Below are 12,572 nucleotides of genomic sequence, written 5' to 3' on the forward strand. Positions count from 1 at the left end.
AAGTCATATAAGATCAAATACATTTGAAAAAAAGAACTAAAATTCTTACTCTCTAATGCAGATCCCCTCTAAAATCCTCAATGTCAGATCTAGCTACCATACATTGTACATTCTTAAAATGGAGAACAGCATTTTAAAGTCTGATTTCTGACTCAGTTACTGTTCAAATGGACAAACTACAACTGTATACATATTTTTAAAATATGGCCCATCCAGTTACTGGCTTAGACACAGCGTTAGTGTAATTCCTTTTACTTTATCTGACACCAAATCAAAGGTGATAAATCTGATTTTGAACTCTGACAGACTCAGAGGGGCCTGGATGTTGCACCAACTGCTGTGATCAGATCATCATAGTGAATCAACATACAAGACAACACACTGGGAAAGAACTCAAAACTGATTTATAAATGAATCACAGGACAGTTAGAGAGTTTGGAGCTTAATGTATGTTTGTCACATCGCTATGTCTGTTTTAGAATTACATAGTTCCATATGACTTAAGTAATACGTGTATGAAACACTGATACATATGACAAACATCCCTAATGTTATAACTGCCCCTGATTTGTGTGCTACAGACTGCCATGATTGGTTTGTCAAAACAAATGAAGACCCATTCAAATATCACTCAACAACTTTATTTCCATTCACATACCTGGGTTTGTGTACATCTGTATTCACTATGCCATCAGAAATAATCCAACAGTCTGTTACTTTTTCTCATATCTGGTGTAAGGGAACTGGACTAAGTCTGAAAGGAGCATTTAATTTTAAGTTTAATTATAGCTAAATGAAGTCCCTTCTATATGTAGCTCACTAAACTAGCACAACCTTTAGCCTTTCATTGCTCTGAGATAATACAGAGACGTGACTATATTTGTTGCTAATTGATATGAGAGAGAATTCAGTAGCACTCCCATCATACTGCTGACTAGACTGTGTGGGAGACGTCTACCACTACACAGTGGGGTTGGTTATCTTTCCCATGAACAGGATACTCCTGGTGTTCTTCTCCACAATGAAAACTAGGAACGGTCTGTTGACTTCTGTTTTGAAAAGCAATGACAAGGGCATGAATTCAAGAGTAGTTGCAGCTGTAGCCTGAGTGCCCTGCTCATCCACGCTGAGGACGGCCTTGTGCAGGACCTGTGGGGAAGGACCAGTCTGGGCAGTCATTGAATGACACTTTAATGTATGTAAGCAGTAGATGCATTAACTTCTGAACAGTCCTTGGTGGACAACAGATGGAATTTGCCTGCTGCATCTCACCAGTGTGTTGACTGGGTGTAAAAGCATTGTGCAGTGTGTTGATTGTAAAGTGTCCTTGGGTACTTGAAAGGCACTATACAAATGTAACTTTATATTGTGTCATATCAAGAGAGGCAAACCTAGAAATTCACTTTTTTTTTTTTTTTAAATTTGAGGCTCAGAGTGCAGTCAAAATTCTACTGGATATTTAAGATGGGCAGTCTATTAACAATATTTCCCACACTCATAATGTGACACTCTAGACATGACAGCATTTCTCCACATACCTTGGAAACTGCCACCTTGGCCCCCTTACTGATTCCAGAGAAGTCTGCACTGTCTGAGAATGCATCAACCATTCCCATGTCCTTCAGAGTGTCCCCAAGACAGGAGGAAGCAGACACTGAGAACTTGGGCATATACAAGTCCAAAGTGCTGGAGAACAGACATGGTCAGTCATGCAAACGCACTCTTACATGGAATAGCATAAGCAAAAATATTTATTTAATACTTTTTTGTCATTGGTAACCTTGTCAGGGAGTAAAGGTTTTACTTTGTGGTAGTACTTAATATGTATAAATTAAAGTATATTTTAAAAAGCATTTCATGATACATTACATTTTGTGGACTTTGTCCTTCCAGTACTTGAGGTGATCCTTACTGATGTGTTTCTCCACCTCCTCCATTTTTCCCTGGTCAGGCAGGACGATCATCATGGAGGCGTTTCCATTATATGGCAGCATGATAACAGACGTAAAGTTGCCCTGGTCATAGTAGAAGTCATATTCACCATTTCTGTTCATCATATCCACAGACACTGTGGTGTTCTCATCCACATGAAAGTCACCTTTGCTGGTGTCCTCCACTTTAAAAGCCTCTTGCCATTTACCTGACAGAGTGAAATACAAAACTGGTTACTGCAGTTCAGGTGAAATACATGAAAAATTATTTAATCTCTAGTGGGATCTACTTGTCTACTCTTACCTTTGAAATACATATAGTTGATGAGCATCATCACAGTGGCAGCATCCAGACTCTTGACCATATCAGTGATCATGTTTTTGGTCTTTTTGGCAATTAACTTGTTGATCTCCTGCACAGCGACTTCAGGTATGGAAAAGTCCACACTGAAGGCTTCACCTTTGTAGAAGTGCTGGATATCTTTCAGAAACTTGTCTTCAGGCTTGAAGCCTTTTTGTACAGCTGCAGCTCCTCCTATCTCCAACACTAGGGCATCCTGGCTGTGGTCCAGCATGTGGAGAAGGTGCTCATAGCCTTCATTGACCTGATCAGCTGTGAGAGCACTGTAGTCCAGGGTGCTGAAGATTTGTGAATGGGTATCACCTTTGGCCCCCAGGGCCAGCATGGATAGAGCCATGAAGATACTCAGAGGAGAGAAGAAGATATTCTTGCCCTGGGTGTCAGGACGGCTGGCCAGCTTCTTGTAGAGGGAGAAGGCAAAGTCTGCATTGTGGGGTGAGAGTTTGTGGCAGGGTTTGTCTTCTCCATCGTGGTGGGGGTGGGCTGCATCGTTGCCATGATGGAGATGTTGATGGTGATCTGCTGAATGGTCATGATCATGATCCTGGTCCTTGATGCCTACAGTCCAGTCCACTGACAGTATGAGGACAACAATCAAACAGCACTGGACCTTTCCCCACATTTTAACACCTGCAGAAGCACTGCACAGATTTAAAATGTGTCACATTCAGGTTCATTTAAACAAAACTATTACATTAGAAAATAGTCAACACATGGATTTTCATAAGAGAGGTATATACGTGATAGCCTTCATGGAGACTACTTCTGAGTCTAGTCTTTAATTCAGTTTTTACATTTTTAAAGATGTAATAGATCACTGTTGAAGTGTTTGCCATTTAGTTCAAACAAGATCTGAGGAAATAATTACTTGTATCTCCAGAATATCAGTCATCTTACAGTACATTTACTTACCATCCACGTCCTGTCAGCAGTAAACTATTGGGATTGAGTTCATACATTTTATAGCCTGTTTGGTGTAATCTGAGGTCAGTCCTTTAAACATTAACCACTGAGGGGCTGTTTCAAATAGAGCAGGAACATTGCACAGCATTTATCCTTTAGTTAACATTACTGATGCCAAAACCGTGTACGCTGGCATCGTTACCTCTGGTATTGATTCCTGTGAGGCTGTGTAGTCTCATTCCAAACTCAGCTGCTGCGGTCTTCGAATACACTAACTGATCTGTGTACATAAGTGCAGTTCTTTTTATCAGCTATACAGGATGGCAGTCTTTTTTCATATTAGCTAACATGTACTTAGTACTTTCAGAGCTCTTTGTATTCTCGGTATCACTGACCTCTCTGAGAACCTTCACACAACTTGAATGATTCCTCGCCATCGCAAGTTTTGAAAGCTTTTTGAAAGCACACATTTGGCCACAAAGCACATTTCAGTCTCAGGTGTATGCATTTTTATTTTAGTTATTTACCTCATATTTCAATTTAAGCCTGTATCATTAGCTCTGCTGTCATCATTTGTCATCGGGATCAGCTGCAAACTCTCTCTGAGCCTTTATGTGGTTTAAATGCATAGACGTACTGTAGCATGAGCTGATGGTGTAACATTTATTTGCCTTTACAGAGAAAAAATGCATATAATTATATATTAAGATAATTAAGACAATATTTTCTGTTTTATTAACTCCAAACATCTTTCACTGGTTAATGCTGGTTATAATTTTGCTTCTTGAATAAAGTGCATAGATCTTGTTGCATTTCTAGAATCATGCAAGGCAGATGCATGACGCACCAAACCCTCCACTGAGTCACCAATGTAAAGAGAAAGATCGAGACTCTACGGATCCACCTCGTTTGACACGAGGAATTCCTGATATGCCCAACGTAACTTAGCGTGTAAATCACACATAAGGTTAGAGTGACAATAGTAAGACATCTTAAGTGACATCACATTAATATCAATCCAAATGTCGTGGAAAGGGAGATATGTTTTACAAACGGTTGGTTGTCCACATGTATTTTTTTTACTGCATCTCCTCACATCCCTCCTCTAATCAAGCCCTTAATACAGTTCTGGATTTCAAAATATGACTAAACGTGTGTAACTCGTGGAAGGTGGAGGGCGAACACACGTGCGTAGTACCATCGTCTCTGACATGCGAGTGAGCGGAATAAAAAACAGGAGAAAACAAACTATAGACAGAACAGTGAAAAGGAACAAGTTTAATAAACACCAGGAGAACACAATACAGGACAAAACCAAGGAACAAACAAAAGAAGAACAGGCTAATCAGGGTGAGGATGAACACTACGTAAATTAGGGAAATAAATATTTAAGGAAAGACAAACGGGAAAACAACGAAACATAAAACTAAGACAAGCGAGGGAAGAAGAAACAAGGAAGGGGAGCACACAGACCAGGCTACTTTAGCGAGACTAAAGGTAAGAGACAAACACAGGTAACAGAACTAAAAGGAAAAGCACACAACACTATCGTATATGAAAATGCTAAAGAAACCTAAACAGAAACGAAGCAACGGGACAACACCTGACGCGAAAAGAGAAAGCAACGTAGACGAGAGAACAGTGAGAAAGTACAACGGACGAGGGAACAGAAAAAGAATGAGAGAGAGAGAGAGAGAGAGAGAGAGAGAGAGAGAGAGAGAGAGAGAGAGAGAGAGAGAGAGAGAGAGAGAGAGAGAGAGAGAGAGAGAGAGAGAGAGAAAACAAGTAAGTGGTTAGGTAGTCATGGAAACGGGCTGCGCTCCGGTCCGTGAGCATGACATGCCAACCCATTATGTTTTACTGCCCCTCAAAGAAAGCAATCTAGATCTGGAGCTGTTGAAGTATATTGTTAATTTTATTCCAAAAGGGAGAACAGCATTGTGCACGCAGTGAATTTTGATTTTCAATTCAGTTCCAGCTCACATGGAATTAAACCCCTTATATGTTTTATTTAGCACATTATTCTATTGGTAAGGTTATGAAGCTTGTCTCTGCAGTGCCTGGCATGCCAGTATTACTGAGATTTCTTATGATCATGTTCTTTGCTAACCTACATACAAAGAGTCAAATGTTCAAATGTTGTGTCCAGTGTTCATTTGATCCCAAAGTTAGCTGAAGAGTATTTGTACTTTTTCTGCTATTCTAACAAGATCAGGCAAGCAGACTTAAGCTTGTGAGATTTTTTATTGACTTAGTAGATTTGGTTTGGCACAAGTTCAGGACATGAGCTGAATAAACTGTTTTGTGAACTCTGATAGAATAAGAGGTCTGAGAGTTGGTACCAACTTCTGTGGAAAGTCCTTCATGGTCAGCCAGCATACATGAAGAGCAAACAAACTGGAAGCTTGTGTCATTACATTTGTCTCCTTGCCATGTCTGTTTTGTACATTTTCCAGTTCCACAGGATTCAGTGATAGATGTGTATGAAATGATTGATTAAGAATTCGAGCAGGAATGCTAAGGTTAGATGTGACTCTAATTTACATATTACAGACCTCCCAGTGGAGCTGACGAGTGCCTGATGGAGCTGATGTCTACCTGGTGGAGTTATGGTGTACCTGGTGAAGATGAGGTCTGCCTGGTGGAGGTCCACCTGATGGAGATGAGCTGCACATGGTGGATTTGAGGTGTGCCTTAATACTACTTAATTGAAGCACACACAAATTGTCACAGCATGTTTATATTTCCCCCTAAGATAATGTAAGAGAAATGATAAACATTAACTTCCTGTCACACACTTCACTTTTTAGTTAACTGTTGGAAAATCTACTTATATTGTAAAACATTCCTTGATGACACTAAGCAGTAAGTAGGAATCTTTTTTTTTTCTTTCCCATCCTGAAGGTACTAAGGAGATTAATCACACTATTTGTCTTTTTTTTTCCCCCTAATTCACAGCCCCAATCCACAGGAAAATTTCCCCAGTACAATTTTAGCTTCAACAGTTTTTTTTGGGAAGGATCAATCTGGCATTCTCTTGATTTTTGTTTAAGGTAACATTAGCTAATGTTACTCCCAGAGTGTCCTTTTTAGCAAGAGGAACCATATGAATCAAAATAATGATAACTCAGGATATGACATCATACACATCATAACTGATAATGTAACATCAAACTAATGACATCATCACATAATGTAAAGGCAACCTGGTGAATTTTATGTAGAATGTAACATATAGAATAAGTACTCTGAGTTGTGTTAATTGTGTAACATTGACTTAAACTTTTTGAGATGTTGAGAGACACACCTTGAGAGAAATGTTAGCACTGAATATATGTTTAGCACACAATCTTTAGTAAATCCTTCATACAAAACTGGAAACTGAACAGCAACCTCAACAAAAAAAGAACTAAGATTTACTAAATGGCTCCATTTGTGTTTGTCTATGGTGCTGAAACTAACTCTGTAATTTCAGCACCATGGGCAGCAGGCAGGCTGTCTAGGACTTCAGAACTATCTCAGAAGTGCTTTGCTTCACTTAATAATACCTTTGTGCACAAGTGACTCAGTCTCTCTTACAGAGTAACTGTAAGGAGAGTGAGCCCTCTGAGTGAGCCCATGGTCACACACACTTTCTTTAGTTCCTCTACACCCTTGTGGTTTCCCTGACCCCCCTGCTGTTCCTGAAGTACTCCTTTCCTGGACGACAGGCAACTCACCCTTTCCATCACATTTGACAGCTGTAATCACGCACATGGTTCCTGTTATTCAGCTCTTGTGTTCTGTCCTCTCAGAGCAAGAGACACACTAAAGTTTAGCAATTATAAAACTCAGACAGATGGATAAAGGGTTCAGGAAAGTGAGAACAGGTTTGTGCTGTGTCAACACTGGGCACAGTGGACTTAAATAAAACATTGAAATATCTTCTGCCCGAGCTGTGATTGATTTCCAGAGTTGCACCACAACCATGAATACAGATGCATGCGTTCTTTCACAGGTGAAGAATGTACGAAAAAAGGAAGGAAGTGCCAGTTTCTGTCTGAAGAGTCAGACAAAGCAAACAAAGAGAAACTAAGAATGACAGAAGACAATGAAAGAAACTCAACGTAACAATAACTGTTACAGCACTTAAAAAAGGGGGTTTAAAAGGAAGGAAAGAAACACATAACGACACAGGTGGCACAGTGACTGAGACGGAGCACATGCGACCTGTGCGTGGCATGACACAACAGCAAAACACAAAGATCCTTTAAACAAAAGACACAATATAAACAAAAGCCACATGGTAGCTGCCACCGTAGCCAGACGGAGGGCACCGTTACAGTCTCCCCCACCAAAGACACGCCTCCCAGTGGTCATGGACACAGACTTGGGAGGTGGAGCAGGGAAACACGGCCACGCCAGTTTGTTTCAAGTGCTAATAAAATTTCACTAGTCCAGTTGATACATGTACATATTTAAGAGTCAGGTAACATGTAAGACATGATCAGGTGTTGTCCTGTTTACCAATTATGAATTATGACAATTAATTTTATTTCACAATTCCCTTTGGATTCATATATAAAACATTAAATCAGATGCATTTGTTTTTGTCTACAAACTCACAGACCCTGTGTCCCAAGTTGTCTCTCTGTTTCTAGTCAAGTGGGTTGTGAGTATATAAAAGTATGTGTGTTATTTAGAAACCATGCTGTAGCATTGTAGCATTAGATATGATCTGAAAACGTATTGTAAAAGTTGATAAATTTGATAAAGACTTGGTTATTAGGCTACCAATTTATCAATTTATCATTCTGGCAGTTATTTTTATCAGCTGGATTTTACAGTTTATATATATATATATATATATATATATATATATATATATATATATATATATATATATATATATATACACACAGATATCTATGCACTAAGACAAATAAGCAAATAATCATAGTTAGTAATCATTACCTGGTGACAGTAAATGTTACTTCTTTAACCAAATAAATCTTGGCGGTAACAGTACAGTACAATTTACATTAGTGCAATAGATCATTATGCCTTTGTAGGAATAGGCACTGTATTTACTCATAATCAAGAGAATAGAGTCAAAATGTAGGATAATCAACTGAGTTCTTATGAGTTTACATGTAAAAAAAAAAAAAAATTCAAACCAACAATTTACAATCTAGTAAAAACTGCAATCTAACTTTTTACCACTAGGTGGACCCATGCTACAATTTTATGTAAATCATATGGCAACACTGGGATTATAACATTACAAATTTCTTATCAAGACTTATAATTTATTTGTAAAAAGTCAAATTTTCTATAAGACTGATGTTTTTTATTGACTTACATAATTCATACCTTTAGCCTGTACGTTATTGCATGGACCAGGAAAAGGCTTTTGATATGCAGAAGCTGAAAGCAACAGTACATTTGTGGTGTGAGTAGAGTTCACATCTCTAGTGGTGGAGTGACATTCTTACAGAGTGAAGACCAGTTTTTGTCCAACAAACACGTTACTCCTGCAAACAAATTCCATATCAAATTTGAAACTGAACCACACTACTCGAGATGAACATGTGCAATTAAAATCCACCCTGACTTATGTTTCATGCACTGCACTGTGTATAAAAATAATGTTCTGAAATTAAATACTCCTTTAAACATCTGTTCAAACATTTTTAAAAGTCTCAGGTAGCCAGTTCTGTGGCTGCTGTAATTCCACCTGCTGTTGTAACAGACACAGTTGTGTGTAATGTCACGAGAGTGAGGGGGGCGACCGTCACCTTTCTGCTCATCTTCTCAACACTCCTTTTTCTTTGTTAACGCTGTACGGTGCTTTGTACTGTTTCCTTTACGTATAAATACAGTGATGGTAGCCGTGTGACCTGGCTTGATGTGGTCCAGGAGAGAATAAAAGTCTTTCAGATTGTCCACACCAGTGTGTGTGTCACTCCATGTTAACTCCACGCATCGCGGTTACCCCGTAGCACCTTTTCCTCATTCCAAGTAAGAAGCGTTACACTGTTTTCATTAATAAGCCTCTGAAGTACTTTGGGGGTCGTAGTGAATTGAAATGACCAAACAGCAGTGAGGGAGGTTATGTTGGATCTCACCCCCTGAGCTTCTACATCATGTCTCTATGACAAAGGACGGAGTCACTTAACTAAGAATGAGACCGTCCTCACTGACAATGTGAGAATATCTGATAGATCACTGAATGATAAGGAAGAAAGAGGACGTACCACATGACAACTTACAAAACCTACCGCATCTCTATATTTGGTGTGTGTGTGTGTGGTGGTTAGTTTGTCAGAGTTTCATCTGAATACACTTCTTCTCCACTATAAGTGTTCTTGTGAAGTCATTCAGTAGACTGTATTGAAGAGTGTGTATGGTGTGTATCAGCAGTCCTGCTGTAGCTGTGTGCAGTGTGTGTAACTCAGTAAGAATGCAGGTGTGTGTTTATCTGCTCCTTGTGCTCCACGCTGCTGATGGTGAGTGTTACCTTCTCACTACAGGTGTTGTCATGGACCCAGACTCGGGAGGTGGAGCAGGGAAACACGGCCACACCAGCACAGTTCACTGAACAGTGCATGACCACACCATCCTGTGGGAGGGATGCAGCAGAGCCCAGGCACGGGAACACAGCGCCACCTAGAGCCTGGGGCATGTTAAACACCACATCACCCAGGGGCAGAGCATGGTAAACATCGCTCCACCAGAGCGTAGGGCACAATAAACACAATGCCATGTAGGCCCAGGGCACAGTAAGTCCTCAAGATGACACTGTTTCTCATGGTGAGACCAAGGTTTCTGTCCTATAGTGTAGTGGACAGCATACAATCTACATAGTGCAGCTTTCACTTTATTTGGAGAATTCAGTCCATGATTGTAGACATTTAGTTAATAATCTATAGACTGTCAACTTGTTTATTTTAGCTTTCACTTTAATTGGACATTCCAGTCTATGGCTGTATATGTTTAGTCGATAGTCTATATAACATCAGTTTGTTTGACCAACAAACACGTTACTCCTGCAAACAAATTCCACATCAAATTTGAAAACTGAATCACACTACTCAAACTGAACACGTGCAATTAAAATACACTCTGACTTATGTTTCATGCACTGTGGGTAAAAAAAAACCAAACAATGCTCTGAAATTAAATGCTCCTTTAAACACTTTTCACACTTTTTTTTTTAAAGTCTCAGGTAGCCAGTTCTGTGGCTGCCGTAATTCCACCTGCTGTTGTAACAGACACAGTTGTACAATTTTTTTTTTCCAATTTTTTAGTAAAAAGATACATTATAGGACAGTGCCAAACTTATGAAACACTCTCACCCTCATCCTGTGGTTCGGTGACGTTTGAAGCTTCAAGCATCATTAGTCACGTGTTATTAGTAACTTTAGTGCTAACATTAGTGGTAACAGTAACTGATACAATCTTCGGGACACTGTGATACAAGCTTCGATGTCTTAGTATCAAACGTTCCATCACAGTTTTATTGCTTCTGCACAGTTCCTGTATCGTTGTTCTCCTTTTTTGGTGTTCTGTTTAGTCAGTGTTTAGTTTGCATCATTTTGTTACTTCTGACGTTATGTCTACCTGTTTTGGAAATGAAGAACTTTTGTTTACACATGTGCGTCTGCCCAGAGAACAGAGACTGTGTCAGCAAAAAAAAATCTGAGACGGTCCACCCCAACTTTAAGTGTCTGTCTAACACTGACAAACTGCCCATCCTACTGGGCGAAAAGAAGAAAAGCAGCGCTTTAGCTGGGTGATGCATATCTGCCTCCCATAAGATGAGGGACAGTGATTAACCCACCCAAACACACACACACACATACACACACACACACACACACACAGACTATATTACCCAGTTTATAAAAGTTACCTAACTATTTATCATTATTAACTATTTATTATTATTAACTATTTGTTATTATTAAGTATTTATTATCAACTTTTTATTATTATTAACTATTTATTATTTTTCATTCTTATTATTTATTTATTTTCCTTTCTTTTCACTTCTTCGCTTTTACTTCTTCTAATTATTATTATTTCAGACCAATTATTGTTTCTCTTCAAGTTCTTTTATAACAGAATTCTTAATTTCCATGATTGCAAAGGTTGTAATGTTGTGTAATGTTCATGTTGTAATACCGCTTTGGCAATACTATAGTTGTATATGGTCATGCCAATAAAGCTTACTGAACTGAAATGAGAGAGAGAGAGAGACAGAGAGACAGAGAGACTCGACCCAGGAGCCCCTAATTCATTCACTCTCAGAAAATGACTGAAGGACACACTGCACCTACAGAGCCCTGCAGCTTCAGACATAGCCAACGTATCACCACCGCTGACACACAGAGAACTGAACACATCTGCTTGGCCGAACTGTACATACATCAGTTCTGTAGTACAAAATCTAAACTTGTTAAATACATAACAGCCCTGAACCCTCATTACTTATAACTGATCACACTTTTCTAATCTTGCAGAGGCTCCATATAAACCTGTAAATCCTCCTCCAGTGGACACTGATACAACAAGTCCAACAGCTTCAACTAAATCTACTACTACAATGACATCTCCAACAGGTTAGAAGACATTCAGTACATCATCTACCAAGGGAGGTAACACACATTGGTTTAACGAGTGTGGGGCAGGATGCACGCATGAGTTATCTTTGATGTGGTTTTTAATGAAAATGAAAGCACACGTGAACATACCCACCCCAACGTGCAGCTCCTGAAGTGCGTACCAGCTGACAAGCGAACCCGAGGCCAGTGTAACATGGCAGGGTCTGGGCTGGGGACAGAAACCTTGACAGGGACATCTGGAAAAAGAGAAAAAAAGTCTGTTGGGTGAGGGGTGGAAACAGAACCCTGTGCTGCAACCAGAAACCTGACAGCAGGCTGGACAGGAAACTGACACCAGGACTCAGGGACAGGAGAGGACAGGATTCCAGGCTGGACAGTGGGATGGACTGGAGGTCATCTGAGAGGAGGTGCAGGAACCTCTACAGGATTAGAATGGGAGATGGCTGGACAGGGGCGGGACAACAGGAACTGGAACCACAACTGTAATTGGGACAGTTACACAGACAGTAATGGGGACAGACAAAGACAGACACTGGCATTGGTAGGGTAACAATGAAAGGTCATGACAGTCCCAGTACAACAGAGACGTGACAGGAAGTGGCCAAGCCACACACATAAAAACACATGCACCCGCATCCATGCACATTCATACAAACAAAAACATACACACACACACAGCTGCTTCAGGATGGCCAGACCCCCATTTGAAGGACCTGGAGAAAAACATCATTTTACACACACCCTAAATGTACCTAGTGATACCACCCCCCC

General features: G+C 39.9%; 1 protein-coding gene across 1 annotated transcript; it reads right to left on the reverse strand.

The window, feature by feature from the left end:
- Positions 1-591: 591 nt before the first annotated feature.
- On the reverse strand, positions 592-2,925 carry LOC145660260 (alpha-1-antitrypsin homolog). Its single transcript, XM_081724635.1, has 4 exons — positions 2,236-2,925; positions 1,870-2,140; positions 1,539-1,686; positions 592-1,149 (listed from the first exon to the last, which is right to left on the reverse strand). The coding sequence occupies exons 1-4, from the start codon at positions 2,912-2,914 to the stop codon at positions 961-963; spliced, it is 1,287 nt and encodes a 428-aa protein (XP_081580761.1). The 5' UTR covers positions 2,915-2,925; the 3' UTR covers positions 592-960.
- Between the last annotated feature and the right edge of the window lie 9,647 nt (positions 2,926-12,572).

The sequence above is a fragment of the Electrophorus electricus genome, chromosome 2, assembly GCF_041902795.1.
Source record: "Electrophorus electricus isolate QZ-2024a chromosome 2, ASM4190279v1, whole genome shotgun sequence".
Lineage (NCBI taxonomy): Eukaryota > Metazoa > Chordata > Actinopteri > Gymnotiformes > Gymnotidae > Electrophorus > Electrophorus electricus.

Coding starts and splice junctions, on each gene's coding strand:
- LOC145660260 (XM_081724635.1), bottom strand. CDS start 2,914: ATGTGGGGAAAGGTCCAGTGCTGTTTGATTGTTGTCCTCATACTGTCA. Junction 1,687..1,869: donor AAGGACAAAGTCCACAAAAT/GTAATGTATCAT, acceptor TCTGTTCTCCAG/CACTTTGGACTTGTATATGC. Junction 1,150..1,538: donor CCAAGGTGGCAGTTTCCAAG/GTATGTGGAGAA, acceptor CCTTCCCCACAG/GTCCTGCACAAGGCCGTCCT.